Source organism: Mustela lutreola, chromosome 8 (genome assembly GCF_030435805.1).
Source record: "Mustela lutreola isolate mMusLut2 chromosome 8, mMusLut2.pri, whole genome shotgun sequence".
Taxonomy (NCBI): domain Eukaryota; kingdom Metazoa; phylum Chordata; class Mammalia; order Carnivora; family Mustelidae; genus Mustela; species Mustela lutreola.
This window is the reverse complement of record NC_081297.1, coordinates 74,056,360-74,077,168: the sequence shown is the minus strand read 5'-3', so window position 1 is coordinate 74,077,168 and position 20,809 is coordinate 74,056,360. Positions and strand designations below refer to the sequence as shown.

Here is a 20,809-nt window from a genome sequence, read left to right as displayed (position 1 = left end):
CCTGGGTGGCTCAGTGGGTTAAGCCTCTGCCTTCAGCTCAAGTCTTGATCTTAGGGTCCTGGGATCGAGTCCCACATCAGGCTCCCTGCTCTCTCTCTCTGCTTGCCTCTCTGCCCACTTGTGATCTCTATCAAATAAATAAAATCTTTAAAAAAAAAAACAAAAAAAAGGCCTTCATAGCACATAGAAAATCCCTATTATGCTACTGGTTCTCAAATTTAATACATTCTCTTTATGAGGCAATTTTTACATTTTTCTTTGCAGAGTTCGCTGATTGGATTAAATAGCCAAGCTCAGGAACTGCTGAATCCACTGCCTCATCAGCTCCAACCCATGTAATCTCCCCGCCTGGGAGGTCAGGAGGCATGGTCACTTGGGGTGCGTTGCTCCCCAAGGATGATGGAGTCTTGGCTCTAGTAAAATGAACTGGAAAGATCACCTTAAGCCAGATTGCCAAGGAACTTTATGACATGTTAAGGAACTTCTTTCTGAGAAGGAGAGGGACTGATCCTGTATGTTGGGGTGATAACTTTGGAGGCCAGAGGCTATGGAGATGAGAGGGAAGATACCAAAACCTGAGCAGTGTGGAAGGCACCATTACCCAGGTCAAGGGGTGACCACCACAGAGCTAACCCAGGCAATGACGGTGAGAGTAGGGAAGAGAAACTACACTCTTCCCAAGGAGGAAGCAACTGAACTAAATTAGTCAACTGACTTTGAAGGTGCGCCTTCTTGTTATTTCTATTTTATAGTGGTTTTGTATTCTTTCCTTTTAAAAAGGAAATTTCTTAAGGAAATCTGATAGGTCCTCAGCTCCCTATGAACATAGACCATGCTTCCCTATGTCTTTTTTCAGTTTCTACATCTAAAGTGCAGGGAGAGGCAGCGTGAGATGCAGAGCTGGCCGGCTGGAGGGAGGACAGGGGAGAGTCTGCGGAGGGGGGGGGCTCAGATCCTGCTTCTCTCACTGCCTAGCTCTTCAGTCTTGCTAGCAGTCCATTTTCTCAACACAATATGGATCATAATGTGTAATTTTGGTTTTAAGACTAAGAGACAATATATGTTTGCACAGAGGCATCCATTTACAAAAACAGACATTCAGTAAAGAGGAATTGTTACTAGTATTTTCGCACTAGTATTATTCAAATATGAATAATCAATGTTCAGACAACCTAAAAAAGGTCTTTGCTTTTATAGAAAGTTGGTTTGGAAAGTCTCTGTCCACACCCACCCTTTAGGCAAGTGCAGTTACTGGATTCAGTTCTCTAAAAAAAAAAATAAATAAAAAATGAATGAATTTTAAGCTTTATTTTATTCTAGAAGATGTGCAACAGGAGTTATTTTCAAGAAAATATCTTAAAAAGTTCAGGGAGGGAAAATAGTATACTGAAAATGTGAGACACTTAAACAGCACTTTCCTGTGGTTCTAGCTTCAGAAACCTAGCAATTTTCTCCTCAATCTATCTTGCCAAGTATACATCTCCTTACTGAAGGTTACTACACTTCAAGCAACACAGATGCTGCAAAGTTAACTAAAATGCCCATCTACGTTCAGTGTTTGGTAAGGTACTGATTAAAAACACTGCTCAGTGGGTAAATCAGAGGGGTCAGAGGGCGTAAGGCAGAGTGGTAAGGGAAGGTGAATTTAAAATATTTAAAAAGGTAAGAGTGATTCCTTTGGTTTAAGACTGGTTTATTTGATAGAGAGAGAAAGAGAGAGAGCTGGAGCAGGGGGAGATGCCGAGGGAGAAGAGAGAATCTCAAGCAGATTTCCCAGTGAGCAAGGGGCCTGACTTGGGGCTTGAACTCACAACCCTGAGATCAGGGCCAAGGCTGAAACCATCAAGAGTTGGATGGATGCTTAACCTACTGTACCACCCAGGAACCCCTTCCTTTAGTTTTTGAGAAACATACTAGAAGATCTCTCCTAACATGTGTAAACAGGCAGGTTTTTTTTAGCACGTGACATGGCTATTAATATTCTGATTCTAGAGCCCATCAATGGAACTATCCTGTCACCACTAAAAAGTCCCAACATTTTTAAAGAGAGCTCATATGCCCTCCACTTTAAGATGGAAAAACTGGGCTTTCTTCAGGATCTTCCTCTCACCTTCTCCAAAGACGAGGTAACTGTTAAAGAGCACAGCAACCTGTCTTATCTCAAGAAAAAAAAAATGCCCAAACTATGGTTTTATTTACAAAGCAGACTACCCCCTCTGCTAAATGATGGAGTCACTGTTCAGTTGGAAATGAACTGCCTGGAAGCAGCAACAAAGGAAATACATTCTTTTTGAAATATCTACCCAGTTGGGTCTTTTTACTCCTGCTTGACTGTATTAAATACAGAGCATTAAAAAACATGATGAACTTCACAATGTGTTGGGGGAGAAAGAAAACTCTGAGGCAGTCAAAATTCCTTCAGCATGGATTTTTTTTAAATGAAATATGGATTTAAGTACACCTTAATAAGAAAGCAGAAAAGATGAGCCTTCAAGAATTACCTACCAACTTATGAGCCAATCTGGAATTTTAATATAAATCAAGGAAAATGGCTTGAAAGCCTATACATAATCCAAAAAACGTTTCTTTCTTCCATAAGTAGGTTAAGTGGAAAAATCTTTGTGCTATTCTTTATCCCATGTAAAAGGTGAGTTAATGGCATTTTAATGTACAATCTAAGAACTATTCCAATTCTGCCTAAGATTTTAAAAGTCCTCTGGGGTTTAGAAAAATCAAAGGTAACTTTTATTTAAAACCATGTTGAATTAAATAGAGTTTCTTTTAAATAAGTCATCATACTTAAAAAAATAAGTGTTACTAGAAACTGAATAGATGTATATTGTGTTTTAGTAGTCCAGCTTACAGCTTTTTAACTCAAGGACAGAGAATTAAAGCAGCTTTTTACCTGACCTTTTGTTTTAATCTGTTTACCATAGGAGATATGTGGAATGGCTTTGGATGATTTTAGCAATTTTACAACCACGTTGAGAATATTAGATACAGAAATGTTTTCTCTGCCTATATTCCTAAAACTGGGGGGTCATCCTGCAGAGAAAGAATTGGTCAGTAACTATTTCATGTTCATCCAGTAAATAATATGCTGGCATTACTTGGGGCATACCACCACATGAAGAAAATATAAGCAAAACTACCAGAAATACTGGGGAAAATGACCACTTTCCTCAAAGTGCAGCAGATGTCAACTGCATTCTCCTGCAATGTGATTTTGCAGGCATCAGATTACTAAAGAAACTTTTGGAAGGATTTCTAGCAAGACATGATAAATATCTACCCTCTGTGACCTCTCTGCAGAATATGATTTGTTGAAATGGCCACAGGCAATATCAACTCACAGGAAAAGAAATGACTTAGGAGGAAATAAGACTTGACGACCTGACGGCAACATCACTGCAGGAAAAAAGTGAGAAATGCAGCCGTCCCTTCCCATACACGACAGACGTGACCTCCAAGAGCTAGATGTAAATCAAAACAGGTTTTAAACAGAATTCACACGAGGGTCTTGAATAAATTCCCCTCCCTACAATGTTCTTCCTTTTCAGTCGGGAGACTGAACTACCTGACAAAGGCAAAACAGGGAGCCACATCTGCCCAGTTACTGAGTTGATTAGCTGATAAAATTAAACAATGCAAATCTTGCTGGCATGAATGTTTCTGCAAGATTGTACACTGTGCATCAGTCACCTGAAGCCTTCTGACAACAGCAACCAGTGGGCTTGAATCGAGTTTGTCAGAAGGATCTGATACTGCCTCTGGGTGCTACTTCTCACTTATGCGGATTAAGATTTGCCTCACCAAAGGGCAGGCCAACATTCTCACTGATATTCTTCTGCTCAATAAATCTGTTTTGGAAATATCTATGACCTAGGTAATAATTAACTCTAAAAAAATTATATATAATTCTTAAAAGACAAGATGCACAAAAATGCTATTTTCCTTTAAAAAAGAAAAGGCCAGGGTGCTTGGTTGGCCCAGTTAGTGCAGCGGCTGCCTTCAGCTCAGGTCATGGTCCCTGGGTCCTGGGATCAGTTCTGCATGGGCTCCTTGCTCAGCAGGGATCCTACTTTTCCCTCTCCCTCTGCCTACTACTCTACCGACTTGTGTGCTCTCGTTCTCTGTCCAAAAAAAAAAAATTATTTAAAAAAGAAAAGGCCATATACATTTTTAAGTTCCCTGGGTTGACCCCATGCTATAAACGGATTTGCACAAGACTGCTCTCCCCTGCCCTGAGATGTGCCCTCAGTTTCTCCCTTGCTTTGCCACTTTCACTCTATCTACTGTTGCAACAAAGCTGGGCAAAGAACTCCATTCTCCCAAAAGGGCTTTTTCTTCTCTGCTGTTTTGTATTGGTTCTACAACAATATCTGCATGTCACTCTGGGGAGAGAAAGCCTGCCTTAACACCCCAGGACAGAGCAGAGAAGGGAGCAGCTGGAATGGTGCCAAACATGGGAGACTCTCCCTAAGCCCTGCCTACGGGGCTTCTGTGTGGGCCTGCAGCACCAGCTTTGGTTGTCCTTTTCACCTCACCCCAGGAATCTACTTCTTGCTCTTTGGTGCAGGATAAGAAATTGAAGACCTCAAGGGAAAAAAAAAGTAACTATGTGTGGTGACGCATGTTAAGGAGACTCACTGCTGTTTTCACTCTACAGTTACACACATGCCAAACCACTATGTCACACACCTCAAACTCATGTAATGTTGTGTGTCCACTATGTATCAATTAAGAAAAGAAAACTTTTAGAAGTCATTAGGGAGTGCTTTCCAAGGAGGTGGTATAAAGCATTTGAATGCACAAATTTCATTTCAAGATTCTTTCCTAAGACGGCCTTCAGAGAAGTCCTGTCTCTTGTTGACTGATTTTACTTTTCCTGAGATGAGACAATTACTGCTACAAATTCAAGCTCCTGACACAGCCTCTCTGCTCTTCTCTGTGCCTGCTACATCAAGAGATGACCACCTGCTTCTGTAACAGAGGCAGCTCCAATTCTTCCTACCCCGCCTCACAGATTTGCCCCAGAGAGGCACCTCAAAGACTCTGAGTTCAGTCTGTCAAACTGTGGGGTGCACATCCTAGGGACTGTACAAGAGAGTCATGGGACACTTTGAAAGTCAATGAGTGAACACTAGTTACCTAAGAAATACACTTCTGAAGTAAACAAGCATATTATAAAACAGAACACAAACTTTTATTCATCCCTAGGATAAAACATAAAAATTCAAATCAATGTTGGGCTTACTGCAGTTGCCTTCTGCTATAGAATCCAGGCCCCAAAAGGCCTCTCTTGACTCACCGTTGAAGCTCTGTGGAAAAGTTAAGAGAATCACTGCCTTAAGTAGTTACCTAGGTCTTACTCCGATTTCTACCTCTACTGTACATGAATTCATGATGCTAGTACATAGTACACTAAAGTGACAATGTGTAAGAAATAAGCAACAAAACAATGGACGTGATCATGTGTATTATTTTGTACTCAAATTTGGTTTTAGTCCTAGAAGTAGTAATTGTGTCCCTACTAATTCAAAGCTCAGGCTTGGCAACCTGGCATAAATAAAGATGAACAGCTCCTACTGCCAGGCCTGAAGAATCTGGCACATGTGCACTTCATAATGATTATCAAAACTTGCAAGAAAAATTAATCTGGTCCACTTAGTGACACATATAATTTTGGACCTGCTATTCCTTCGGCTTGGAACACTCATGCCTTCAGTTCTCCGCTCTGCTGGTTCTTTCTCAGCCTTGACGCTCACCTCTTCAGAGAAGCCTTTCCTAACCATCCCCCTGCAGGCCCTCCATAAATGTTGTCCTCCTGTCTGTTTCCTTTCAAGTCATTACTACAATTTGTAGTTACCCAGGAATTCTTTCCTCTTCATCATCTGTGTGCTTCCTCCCAGCAGAATGGACCAGTACCTTGTCTCATTTACTGCCACACCCTCAAATCTCTTGAGTGCCACTCAATAAATATTTTGGAATGAAAGGCTGCTGCATCATATTTAGAAATTAAAAACCAGACACTTTGCACAGATTTTTTTAAACTCTAGAAAATATCAGACTGTGGAGGTAGTATAATCTGGCCCTCTTTTCTTACAAACCTAAAAAAGAAACTGAGGTTTGGCAACTCCTAGAAAATCTTTTTAGGATTACAAACTAGAGGTGCAGCTCGGACACATCTTCCATTTCCCTGGTCTCCCACGCCAGGGAACTTTTCCAAACCAAGCTGCTGTTACCTCCACTCTCACTTCATTAGTCCTGCAGGATATATGAACAGTGTTGAATACAGGTGAAAACCAGCCGCTTGCTTCTTTTCCCATCAACTGTCCTTCTTCCCTTTTTCTGTCCACTCTCATGGAGAAATCACATGCTGAGAGGAGGCTGACCTTTGTGCCACGTGCAGAAGAGATGGCACACAGTGATAATCCGATGCTGTTCCACAGCACGGGCTGTGGCTGTGTGGCTGACGTGGCCAGAGAGCCACCATAGTCGCTACAGAAAATCATAAAGCGTGTCTGAAGCCAGGAGAAGTCAATCCCATATGCACTGATCTCTCACATATTCAAAAAATAATTTAATTAATACATACTTCAGTAGGAAAATAGTACCTATTTTCCTCAAAGAAATCAAATTTAAACTCCAGGGACTAAAATAAAAAATCCCATAAAAAGAGAAGGGCCGCATAAGTAAGTACCATATCTGTCACGAGTTACAAATCCACTGGAAACTCCCAGAGAAGGACATGGGGACTGATGTGGAATCAGACCTATTTATTAAGCTCACAGGCAGGTAGCAGATAAATAAGCCACCATGTCTGATGATAAAATATGTCTCCCCTAGAAGAAATAGGGGTCATGCACAACTTTCCAACCTCCTGCAATATCTGGAGCTTTCTGCAGTGGAGGCCAAAGTTCCTCCTTCCAGGCAGCTGCACTCCACTGCCCAGAGTTCCCAGCTTAAAATGGGGCTCAAACTTCACTTTGTCAAATGAACCCAGGCTACTCTCTAACCCTGCAACACAACGGCTGACTTGTCTTCCGAGGACGAGGACATTTTTATTATTTTGAAATTAGCTGTTTTTCCCTGTGTATTTGTCCACCCAGCCTATCATGTCTGAAAGTAGAGTGACTGCGGGCCAGGACCCTGTCAGGGTATTAAGACAAGCCCGAGCACTCGTCTCTGTTTTCCAACTAAACTGACACAGAGTCTCGCTCCTGGATGTCACAATGCTGAAATAAAATTCACACGTGTGCAGAACAGGCTTTACCCTGATCAAGTTCCTCAATCATAAAAGTGAGGCCCCCGAATTACTTGCTATTTAACCCTGGCAAATCTGTCTTGTGAATTCATGCCATAAATGCTAACAATTCTGCACTTTTGAAAAAGAACGTGAGATTAACTTTAAAATTAAGCAAGATGATAGTACACAAAAAATACAAATCAAGAAATGGGTAAATTGTAAATCCTATTAGTTGCAAAGTTTAAGGTATTTACCCAAGCATGGGACAAATGTTATTAAGATTCAATGGGTGGAGCACCTGGGTGGCTCAGTGTCAATGAACTTTCTTCCCTTCTTAAGCTTTCACTTTTGATTAACCAGTTGGTTATAAGGTTGGATCTCCAAAGATAACCCTAGGGAGGTGCCCCTTCTGTTCAGCTAGAATTTGACAAAATGCTTTACAATCAAGCATCTATTCTGTTCAGCTCAAGGTTTAAGGATTGTTTTTTCTGGAAGTAAGGCTTTCCTAAGGAAGATTCCTGGGCATTTTGACATTTGAGGAGAATGGCCTGGGAAACACACCATGGAGAATCCAGCACAATTATTCAAAGCGGACCCTTAATATATTTAAAACTATACTTGGGAGGGTTGCCTGGGTGACTCAGTGGGTTAAGCCTCTGCCTTCGGGCTCCAGTCATGGTCTCAGGGTCCTGGGATCCAGCCCCGCATGCAGCTCTCTGCTCAGCAGGGAGCCTGCTTCCCCCCTCTCTCTCTGCCTGCCTCTCTGCTTACTTGTGATCTCTCTCTCTCTCTCTGTAAAATAAGTAAATTTAAAAAAAAAGATTCAATGGGTAACACAGTATTTTTTTAAAAACATGGATGTTGGGGAGGGTATGTGCTATGGAGAGTGCTGTGAAATGTGTAAGACTGATGATTCATAGACCTCTACCCCTGGGGCAAATAATACATTGTATGTTAATAAAAATAATTTTTTTAAAAATGTGCCAAATGTGTATAATATTTTATCTTTACCCAATAAAAAGGGCCCTATTTAACTCCAAAAGACCTTGCATAAAAACTAACACAGATGCGGATAATTATAGTCCAAGTACCTCAGGTTCTTAAGAAACTTGGTTATACATTCCAAATCATCACGAAGCTCAGTACGCACTGTCAGCAGCTGCATGCCTACAGCAGTCTGACATTTTTCAGTAGGTCCAAATGGAGCCACATGGTCAACGTTTGATCGTTAAATCAGTAGTATCCCTACTGCTAAACAGGAAGGCTTTTTAATTAAGTTGTCATCTTACCCTTTACATAATAAAAACTTATGTTCTCAATAGTATTTAATATAACCTAACAACCTGAAAAGTTTTTCCGCTCACACATTATCAGCACCTGAGCTTCAAGCACACCAATTTACTACAAAAACAAGCTCATATTTCATGCAAACCATAGCCAAGAGAAATTCAGACAGCCGCATAAATGAAGGTATTTGTAATTTAAATGAACATTTAAAATAGTATTTTTAAAATTAACACCATGTTCAACTCAGTAAAAGTGGATTATTTTGTTCAGAGCAAAATTCTCTAATACTTGCACTAACATGTTACTCTGGAAATGCGGATACATGGTATATGGTATATGCCAGATACATGGTATATGCCCACTAACTTTATTAAAAATGACCTTGGGGCACTGGAGTAGTTCAGTGGGTTAAGCCTCTGCCCTTGGCTCAGGTCATGGTCTCAGGGTTCTGGGATCTAGCCTAGGTCTCTCTCTCTCTCTCTCTGACACCAGACACACACAGATACACAGACACACACGTCCTGGGACCTAGCCCAGTATTGGGCTGTCTGCTCAGCAGGGAGCCTGCTTCCCACCCCCCTCTCTGCCTGCCTTTCTGTCTCCTTGTGACCTCTCTCAGTCAAATAAATAAATAAAATCTTTAAAAAAAAATTATTTTTAAAGATTTTATTTATTTATTTGACAGAGAGAGATCACAAGTAGGCAGAGAGGCAGGCAGAGAGAGAGAGAGAAGGAAGCAGACTCCCTGCTGAGCAGAGAGCCCGATGCGGGACTCGATCCCAGGACCCTGAGATCATGACCCGAGCCGAAGGCAGCGGCTTAACCCACTGAGCCACCCAGGCGCCCTAAAAATAATTTTTAAAAAATGACCTTGCCCTAGATTCAGCTCAGAGTTCACTGGGGCTTTGACCTCAGCAAGAAAATAACACCACACTACTATATTGCATATATATATAATCATGAGTAAATCAGGTGTGGCTAACACAGTCACCAGCTTCTGCACAGTGTTTATTCTATTGTTTCAGAAAAGCACAGCCTTCAGCTCCACCAAAAATAATAGCACGAGAAGGTGAGGGAACACACCTTCCGAGACCTGTGTGACATATATCAATATATGAGGGTGGGTGTTTGCCTCAAGTATGAAAAATAATCTAACACAAATCAGCACGTCTCTTTGGGTTACCAATTAATGTCAGAGCAAAAGGAAAGATGGGAGAAAATGAGACAATTTTGGGAACTGTGAATCTAGCAGCGTAAGGTTTATTGTAGAGAAATGTATCATACAATGTCTACCTCACATCATGTACATCCTGCAAATCATTTACCCAAATCAGATTGTCAACATTAGAGATCCTGCCTGAGATTTTGCAAAACCCTACATGATTTCTTCTCTGAAAAGAAATTCATCAACATAAATAAGACTAGAAACTTTTTTTCTTGGTTTTCTGATATGGTGAAATGTTGATCAGACAATTAAACACTTTAATGAAAACAGGGAAACACAAAATTATTCCAATACTAGGATCTCAAGATATTCTTATTCATTATAAAAACTGATAGGGATATTAGTGTAACACATGTAAGCAAGGTATTTAATTTTATTAAGGTGATTTATTTTAACAACAGTTCACACTATGACTTTTTGGTTAATATGCATACATAACTATATATATCTTAAAAATATATACGTATAAAAAATTACCCCTATACAAAAAATGATGACAACCATGTCAAGTATATCCAATTTTTTTTTTTAAAGCTATGGAATGTGTTAGGATCCAAGCAAAGTTTGCTTAGTTTTTTTTGTTTGTTTGTTTTGTTTTTTAAGATTTTATTTATTTGACACAGAGAAAGAGATTTCAAGTAGGCAGAAAGGCAGGCAGAAAGAGAGATGGAAGCAGGCTCCCTGCCCAGCAGAGAGCCCGATGTGGGGCTCGATTCCAGGACCCCGAGACCATGACCTGAGCCGAAGGCAGAGGGTTAACCCACTGAGCCACCCAGGCACCCCAAGTATATCCAATTCTTAAGGAATAAAGGAGACTATACAAAAATAAAAATAGTAATTATGTGAAGATAGTGATATAATGGGGATAGTTTTTCCTTCTTTTATAACATTATATTACTTTGAAAACTGAATTAAAATATATTTATTTTGACTTGGTTATATACATAAAATCCCTATATCATTTAGAGATATTAAATAATAGCAAAAGAATATAGTTCCTAATTTTATTTGGTTCCTAAATAAAACTTCTTTGCAGTTTTAAAATTCATATAAATACAAAATGTACATACCTGAGCCAACCTCTTTTTCCTCTTCTTCAATGTTGTTTTTGATGCTATCATATTCCTCATCAATGGTCTGGTTACCACGCATCTGAGACAAAATTCTACGGGCTTTCTGAGTCTGTCCTTTCTGAATCAGCCATCGAGGGCTTTCAGGTAAAAACAGAAAGCCAAAAAACTGTATAACTGCTGGAATTGCTGCAAGTCCCAACATGTACCTGCAATAAGAAATCCATGTATTATTATAAAATTTGGACTTATTAGCATTGAGTATGAATAAAAGGTTTGTGTTCATCATATGGGGAACAGTATCTAACATTAAATTAGAATGACTTTCCGTGTGTGTCTGTGTGTGAGAGGGAGAGAGACACCAGAAAAAAGAATATTTTTATGCTGTAGTGAAAAACTGAAAAATGAGAAAAATCTAATTCTTCTCTCTTACACAAATTACAATAAAAAGGGGCAAAAGTCACAATAATTATGTGTATACATTCTGAACCACACACACCATGCAAAACACCATAATCACCATCCCTTTCTAATACTAATACATAAAATTCTGTATTTTACCATAGAAAATGAGGCTGAGACAAAACTCTGATAATCTGTTTTAAAAAAAATTCTTCATTAAAATAAATGCCTCCAAACCATTTATTTTTTTGCTCTGTGAATGATCAGTAATGACATCATTTTGCCATCAAGCATCATGTTCACCCTCATTAACCATGGAGAAGCCCAGAGCTGAAAAAGATAGTCAGAAGAAAATAATCATTATCAAAATGATAGAGATACAGTAAATAAGTATATAATTTTAAATCCATCAGAGAAATAACAAAAACAGTAATATGAGTACATCAGTATCAAAGATTTCTCCAAAATTATTCTGACCACTGGAACGATCTAACACCTCTCTGCTGTTAGGTCTCCATCTTTTTTTTTTGGAAGTTTTTCTTTTTTTTTAAATTTTATTTATTTATTTGACAGATCACAAGTAGGCAGAAAGGCAGGCAAAGGGAGAGGGAGAAGCAGGCTCCCTGCTGAGCGGAGAGCCTGACGCAGGGCTCGATCCCAGGACCCTGGGATCATGACCTAAGCTGAAGGCAGAGGCTTTAACCCAATGAGCCACCCAGGCACCCCAGGCCTCCATCTTTTTTAATTGGGGGTTAGATTAGATAAACTGCGAGGTCGCTTTCAAATAGAAACTTCTATGGATCTAGGACATTTGCATGTTTTCTGTTGATCCAAATTCTCTGGATATGTTCCATGGTAGATTTATGATAGCAGAGCCCAGAAAGCCAACTCTGATTACATAACAACCATACTCACTGATATTCTTAAATCAATTAAAAGTCACTTGACTCAATACACTTTTTAAAACTATTCCAACTTTTAAGCTATGTTAAGCCCAAAATAGAGTGAGCAGCCTTGAAGCCTCCAGATATACAATTTGTGACAGAAGTCCATTACTTCTTAATAACTTTATATTAATTCCAAAAACAGCAGAAAAAAAAATACAATTGTCACACGGGTGTTAAAACTACTTCTCACTCCAAGATACTTGCAAACAACATATCTGATAAAGGTTTGGTATCTAAAACCTATAAAGAACTTATCAAACTCAACACCTAAAAAACAAATAATCCAGTTAAGAAATGGGCAGAAGACATTAATAGACATTTTTTCCAAAAAAGACATATAGGTGGCTAAGAGACATATGAAAAGATGCTCAACATCACCCCTCAGCAGAGAAATATAAATCAAAATTGCAAAGAGATATCGCCTAACACCTGTCGGAATGGCTAAAATTAACAAAGGACACAAGAGATGTTGGTGAGGATTTGGAGAAAGGGGAACTCTCTTGCACTCCTGGTAAGAATGCAAACTGGTATAGCCACTTGGAAAACAGTATGGATGGTCCTCAAAAAGTGAAAAAAGGAACTACACCACGACCCAGCAAATGCACTACCAGGCATTTACCCGAGGGAAAAAAGTACTGATTTGAAGGAACATTTGCACCCTGATGTTTATAGCACCTCTATCAATAACAGTTAAATGATGGAAAGAGCTGAAATGTCCCACTGACTGATGAATGGATAAAAAAGCTGTGGATAATATATACGATGGAATATTAGTCATAAAAAATAATGTAATCCTGCCATTTGCAACAACATGGATGGAGTTAGAGTATATTATGCTAAGCAAAATGAAGTAAGTCAGAGAAAGACAAACATCATCATATGATTTCACTCTTATGTGGAATTTAAGAAATGAAACAGATAAACATAGGTGTAAAAGAAGAGCGGCAAACCATACGTGGGGAGGGATGGGTTAAGTGGGTGATGGGTATTTAGGAAAGCGCCTGTTGTGATGAGCACTGAGTGTTATATGTAATCCCTGAATTTTACTCCTGAAACTAATATTATGCTACATGTTAACTAACTAGAATTTAAATAAAAACTTGAGCCAAAACAAAGAGTATCTCTCACTCCAAACAGTAGTTTAAAATACACATGGAAACTGAAAAATTAAGACTTTTAAAAGTAAACAAGGTTTTTATGACTAAATGAATTATTTGGCTTATGGTATTAAACAAAATCTTATTAAAAGTGTTTTCTACTTGAATCCATGAGCTGTGATACTTATACCAATACTTAATCATTCCTTCCTCTGCTAACCTACAGAACAGTGTTTTAACCTCCATTTATGTCACTATATCTTGTATTATATTATATACCTGTCTCACCTAATGGTGTATTTAACTCTGTATTTGACAAAGCACCTAATAAAATATCTTGCACCCAGTAGGCACTTAGTAAATGCCTTAAGAAATGATACAAAAGCTCCTATACATCTAAACTTTCTGTATTAGCTAGACAGAAAGTAAGTATACTTCACATTGGTAAAGCACTGGTTCATGCAGCAATTCTGGATCATTTAGCTCTGCAAACTTGGCTGCAAGGTAATTCCTTCCAATTAAACTGTTTTGTTATTCCAGATATAATCAGACCTTTTCTGAAGAAGATGTCTCATCTGAAAACCAGATGAGAGCGGAGACTGGCTCACACAAATGCATGCTTGTGGCAGCTTCCTCTTAAGATGTTAAGTTGTACAACCAAATGTATTACTTTAACGTATATTTTATTGCTATAAATGAATGACATTTTTATTCATTTGTGTTCTCTTAAAGAAAGGTTATACACAATTGTATTGCCAACTACTGCCAAATGCAAAAAAAGAAAAGCAATAAATGGCAAATACCAAATATGTTGGATTAGGAAACAAATTTTTAAAATCCTAAAAAATGGAAGCCTATGTGTCATTTCTCCACATCTTTCATGATCTTTCCTTCTATTCTCCAAACCTCCTTAGTGATGAACTAAGATTAAAGGGCTGCACGGAGTACTTCAAAGCAGCACTTGAAATGAATATAGAAACTGAACCATTTTCAGGCCCCAAAATGCCCACATAATACTGCGCATTTTACTACTCATTATTAACCCTAGGACACAGTATTTCTAAAAACTAAAAGAAAAAGGAGAAGGAAAGAAAAGTGAAAGACAAAAAGAAAACTGAAAATATACATATTAGCTTATATTTCTAGCAATTATAGAAAACAGACTACTTCAGCTCTCTAGTCCTTTAAAACCCAGGAGTCTAGGTCTGAAATACACAATTCAGTGCCCTAACACTAAGATGAATGGCACCCAGCTGCCAACCTTTAAGGATACTGAGGCTTGGTCCCAGAGACTAGGCAAAATAAAACATACTTTATACATTTACATCCTAATGCTCCTAATGTTTAGCTTCTAGAAGTAAAACAAAGGTTATTTTACTAGATTTTGATTACCTTTCAGGATGTACAGAATTTGCCACGCCAGAATGAGTCTCTTTGGCATAAGGATTATTGTAGGCCGATTATCTTTAAGAAACTGCAAACATGGAAAAGCTCTGAAAACCAAATAGAAGCTACCCTTTTGTAAAAGGCATTTACATTTACAAGGGAAACCTCCATTTATAAGGGTGTCTCCCTCTACCAGAAGAGAAGGATAACTCAATCTTCAGAACTCTTACCAAAGAAGGTAAAACTTAAATATGTATCACAACCTTACCCTTGTTTACTGTGCTTTTCCTGGTAATCTGTCTTAACTGCCTCCCCCCGCCCCAAATCTTCTTTTCTCTTAAGATGAACATGGTGAAGTCTTTGGCCACTTTAGGGAGTTACTTAGTTTTATGTGGGTCTCTCCCATTTATACAGAAAATACTAATGTCATTAAACTTTTATTTGTTTGTCTCTTGCTAAGTGATCTCATGTCAGTTTAATTCTTAGACTACACAGAGGAACTCTGAAGGGTAGAGAAAAATTTTTCCTACCAAACAATGACAAAAGTATTTTGATAATAATAAATTTCCAAGGCTTTATAGAGACCAAATACATAAGATGGAGCATAGCCATGGTTTATGATGGAAAGAAACAGACCTGGGTTTTATTCAACCCTGGGCATACCAACCACAAAAGCCTGGTCAACTTATTTAATATTTTAATGCACAGTTGACAACATCTATTTCATAGGACTGCTGAGAGAATTAAGTGAAACCATACAGTTGGTACCTAGAATGGAGAAGGCACTCAGCAAAAAATGTTTTTACCACCCTTGTGCCTTCACTTACCAGTTCTCTATCTCAGCTGTACCATCCACCCAAAAGTCAGTAGGTACAACTAACCAATTTCTTCCTTGAGGAAAAACTGTTGCTTTGATAATGCACAGACTGGAGAAGAGGAGAAAAATAAAGAGAATGCCTGGCTGTCTTACTGATGAAAATTTTATCATGAGACTAAAAGAACAAGAACTTCACAGGCTTAGTTAGAGCAGTACGTATTTGGGACTCCCCTTGATTCTTCGAAATCCAAGAAAATCAGAAACCACATGAATAACAAAAACATACTAATAAGATAAACAGTCTATTGACAAACCAGGGCAGTCAATCCCCACAAAGAAGTGTTACTTATTGGGGAGCCCGGGTGGCTCAGTGGGTTAAGGCCTCTGCCTTCAGCTAAGGTCATGATCCCAGCATCCTGGGATCGAGCCCCACCTCGGGGTCTCTGCTCCCCGGGGAACCTGCTTCCTCCTCTCTCTCTGCCTACTTATGATCTCTGTCAGTCAAATAAATAAATAAAGTCTTTAAAAAAAAAAAAGTGTTACTTAATGATATGGAAGAGCTCATCATTATAAGTTAAATCAAAGGTTCTAAACCCTGGCTTCACATTAGAATGGGGGAAAGGAGACTTTTAAAATATACCAGTGTCCAGGCCCTACCCATCCAGGATTTTGATTAATTGGTCTTGGCTTTAGGCCCAGGAAATTGTTTTATTAAAAGCTCCCCAGGTGGTGCTAATGTGCAGTCAGAGCTGAGAACCACTGATCTAAGTGTTTTTAAAGACCCAGGGGGCAAAAGTGAACATTGAGCACCCAAGGTCCATACTATAAGGCAAAAGCTATTTATCTTCTGGAAGCACACCAAGCTGACAGAAAGGGAAAAGCAGGTTCGGAACAAAAATTCCAAGCTTTCAGGAACTCTAGAATTCTTTAGAATCTTCTGTGGCATCCTGACCAGTCACAGAGGTATCCTTTTAAACTTTCTCAATTGAAGTTAACAAATGAGCTATTTTCTGTCCAACTAGCTGTATCAGCACCTGCCTAACAGTAAACTAAGGATGGGCCCTCATATGGTGAGCAATGCTTTTAAATGGTGTGGCTGGGACAGCTATCACCAAAGGAGACAAACCTAACTATTTTACCTCAGATTAAGCCTTCTTCCCAGTGCCAAGAACTGAAGCTCTGTCCAAGATCCTCCTTTCCCAGGTGACAGCCCTTCCCCTGGTGGTACCTCACATAAAACCTTGCATTGAATCCATATATGCTGCCATTCTTGTTTTATAGGAATCATTCTGCTCTCACCTACAAACCTTTAGGTTTTGTAGGAAAGTATCCTCTATTGGTGGCCATTCAGGACACAGAACTGTGTAGTTCATAACTGCCCCACTTCTCTGATAACAAGATGGTTACCTGATAACATGGTCTACTGATAACATGATGAACACATTACTTATTCTCTAGTAGTTCCACAGTGATAATTATATTCCAAATACATTTTTTAAAAAATCTACTTGAATGCAGCTTAGACATGTAATCACTTAAGAACAGCAAGAGTAATAGCTAAGACATAGCACCAGTTACTCTGTGCCAAGCACTGTTGGAAGGGCTTAAGAAATGTTAATTAGTCTTCACAAGGACCCTATGAAGTGGGTATCATTAATGTCTCCATTTTAAAGACAAAGAAATCAGGTATAAACAAGATAAAGAACTAGTACAAACTGCAACTAGGAGAGGGTGGGAGGAGGTGGTAGTTCCAGGGAAAGGGAAGGTAAAAATGAAACAAGATGGGATCAGAACAGAGACAAACCACAAGAGACTCTTAATCTCACAAAACAAACTGAGGGTTGCTGTGGGGAGTGGGGGAGGGAGAGGGTGGTGGGGTTATGGACATTGAGGTGGGAATGTGCTATGGTGAGTGCTGTGAAATGTGTAAGCTTGATGATTCACAGACTTGTACTCCTGGGGCAAATAATAGATTATATATTAATTTAAAAAAAAATATATATATATATATATATATATCAAGGCACTCTTGGGGCACCTGAGTGGCTCAGTCAGTTAAGTATCTAGCTCTTGATTTCAGCTCAGGTCATGATCTCAGGGTGCTGGAGTCAAGCCCTGTGTCATGCTCCACGCTCAACAGGGAGTCTGCTTGAGATTCTCTCTCCCTCTCCCTCTGCCCCTCCCCACCCCGCTCTTTCTTTAAAATAAATAAGTTTTTAAAAAAATTTTAAAATACAATAAAAATAAAATAAAACCTAGGCAATCTGGCTCCCAGTAATGTTTATTGTAAGACATGCTACAATAAATGTTTAATGATTAGTTAACTTAATTCTGCAGAAATCATAAGAGAATTTATCTTAACCTCATGTTTAAAGACTTTCAAGGATAACTTGGTAAGTTTCATTGTTCATTCACCTCTGTTAAATGTATCAAAGCACTGCACAACTATATGGCAAAGGGGTTTCCTGAGAGCAGTCAAACCCAGTCATACGGAGCACAGTACCTGACATAAAGGCACCCATGGGAAGGGAAAGCACAGACCTGCCAGTGACAAATGGAATGTATTATTATTCCCGACACCAGAGTTTTACTATGAAAGTAATCAACTATGAATTAAAAGAAAATATCTCATTTGTATGGGCAAACTTGTACGGCTTACTTTGAACACTATGCCAAACTGAATTTGAATTTCATTTCTAACACACACGTACATTTTTCATGTAGGGAAAATATAGGTAACATGGCAGGAGATAGTTTAAAAGATGACTGCGAGCAAAAAAAAAAAAATCGATTTGATCCTTTAAAACTATTTTACATGAGGGACATGATAGAGCTAACATTGCTTTCCACTACATTTTGGTTTTCAATCTCTGCCTCCCAAAGGCCTCTCCAAGCCTCTCCCCTTCTAAAAGGAATTGTGCAAAAGTGAGGAAGAGTATCTTGTATCCACATGCTATTTATTCCTCCTCTTCTCTCTGGGCTTTAAGTTCCCAGTGCCTTACAACACAAGAGCTGTGTGATTTATGGTTTTAATTATAAGTCAAGCTATCCTAGAAAAACTATCATAACTAAGAGAACTGTATTACAATTATTATATTTAAAGCAAATTGTATGCAACTGTTTTTACAGCTCTTGTGTTCTACTAAGGGAAGGCACTTCGATGTGAAAAGTGTACAAGGGTTTTTCGAACACTGCAGTCAGGTAGCCAATTATCCGAATAGGGCCCTGAGAGCATTAAGGTGCAGTTCAATAATCACTTCCTTATTTGTCTACCTACCTCACATTGCTAAATGTATTTTTCAACCAAATCCCTCTCTTATATTCTTAGTCACAGAGAATCTTGTTATTTTTCAAAGCACTCGGATTAGTTCAGTGACAATCTTTGAAGTTTGTCCTTTGTATAGTAAGGATTTTTAGCAATATTCTCTAATATCCAACACTGTCTTCAAAGATGCTGAAAAAAAAAAATCAAGTGACAAACCTATATTTATAATTCTGATAGTTTTATTTCCATCCTTTGTCTTCTAGCTTGCATTCCATTTAATCTATTTCCTACTGATTTATAAATCATGTTCATGTTAGCCCTTTCTGAATAACACAGAAAAGTTAGAGGAATATCATAAATATTAAGATACTAAGCCTTACTCTTTAAAACTCTATAGTTTCCAACTGGCATCCTTTTACATAGAACTGTGAAGTAAACTCTAAACCATTTCTCCCCCAAAACAGTTCGTTGAAAATAAAAAGGGTCTGCAGTTCAAATCAGTAAATTCTTCGTTAAGTGTTACCTAATGAAGATTTACTGTATTGTTTGGAAGGGCTGAATTCCTATGATCCATCTGAGCTGTTTACCCAGCAAACATCACCTTAATGCACATTAAGTCCCAAAGTCTAGGCCAATCATTAAGCATCATGAATGCACTTAAACCAGAGACAGTGTTAGCACTGTGTAAATCTAGAAACATCCCCCAAAGTGGAACCTTCCAATACATATCATCTACCTTGTTTAGGGTAATGAAACGTTTTCCCCATAGAAAAGCAAATCCAACCCCTTCAAACCACATTCAAGAACACTGTTTCTTCAGCCCTACATCTTGAGCTACTTGACTTTGCTGTTCCCAGTTTCTGTGGATTTTGTTTTTCATGTATTTCTCATATGCTTAATAATCATATGAGTTATGCATTTACTAAAAGATCTCTATTCTAGGATCCACAAAAGAAATGCTCACCATCATTTATCAATCACAAGACATTTACATGATAATCACCAAATATAAATTATAAATTATGGGGAGGCCTGGGTGGCTCAGTCAGTTGGGCGTCTGCCTTTGCTCCAGTCATGATCCCAGGGTCCTTGCATCAAGCCCCGCATCATGCTCCTTGCTCAGCAGGGAGCCTGCTTCTCCCTCTGCCTGCCGCTCCCCCTGCTTGTATGTGTGCATGCTCTCTTTGACAAATAAATGAAATCTTTTTAAAAAAATTATAATTTAGGTAGTATGTTTCTACTTAATGCAAGCTTGAGATGAAAAAGGATGACACTGAGTTTAGCCACCTGCTAAAATTACAACTCACCTGTTAACATATTTTTCAATTTTAGTGCATGCCTCATAACTCCATTTTAAGAAATTAAAATAATAAACTGAGATCCCAGACTGGTAAATTAATTTCCCTCTGCCTTCAAGGGCCACATAGAACATCAACATTGATGACTGACATATCTGATAATCTGTTGGCAGCTAGAGAGTAAATATGAGACCAAGGCTGAAAAATACATAAGAGAAAAAAAAAAACAAAAAAACAAAAAAACAGTATTTCCCAATGGAGTCTTCAAGTAAAAAGCAGGTGATATACGATCAGCAAATGACCAACTTTTGTGTTTCCTGGTGAATGATTCTGTGTAAACTATTAATGAAAAATCTTGCCAAATATGTAAACATAAGAAAAAATTAACTCTGTGTAGATAGGGGAAATACCTCAGAGTGATTTGATATTGGTATATCAGGTAGGTAGTTTGGCCAAGCTTATTTACAGTGTTGTGATTACAGTAGAGGCAGTATGAGACGCTTGCTCTGGCAGAATAAGATGTGATGATATAAAATAAATGTGTTTTGCGCAGCTATTATGTAGTTTTCAACTACATGGCAAAATACAATGACTTGCACAAAATCCAAGGTACTGTTGCTAGAAAGAATGCACACACAACCATACCTACACATATCCCTTTTGGGGGGGGGGGGGGGGAGGGTCACTCTGAAAATCTTCTATCTCCAAAGAACTGGGCTAGGGCTTTGGGAGATACAATGATTAGCAGATATCCTTTGCTTCACGG

The 20,809-nt window shown here is 38.7% G+C and overlaps 1 protein-coding gene across 1 annotated transcript in view; it reads right to left on the bottom strand.

Annotated features, from left to right (window-relative positions):
• Nucleotides 1-20,809, bottom strand: part of SLC2A13 (solute carrier family 2 member 13) — a 374,984-nt gene that overhangs the window by 282,102 nt on the left and 72,073 nt on the right. The window contains exon 3 of the mRNA XM_059185645.1: nucleotides 10,832-11,040. Coding sequence (XP_059041628.1) covers nucleotides 10,832-11,040 — 209 coding nt within the window. The remainder of the gene's footprint in view (nucleotides 1-10,831; nucleotides 11,041-20,809) is intronic.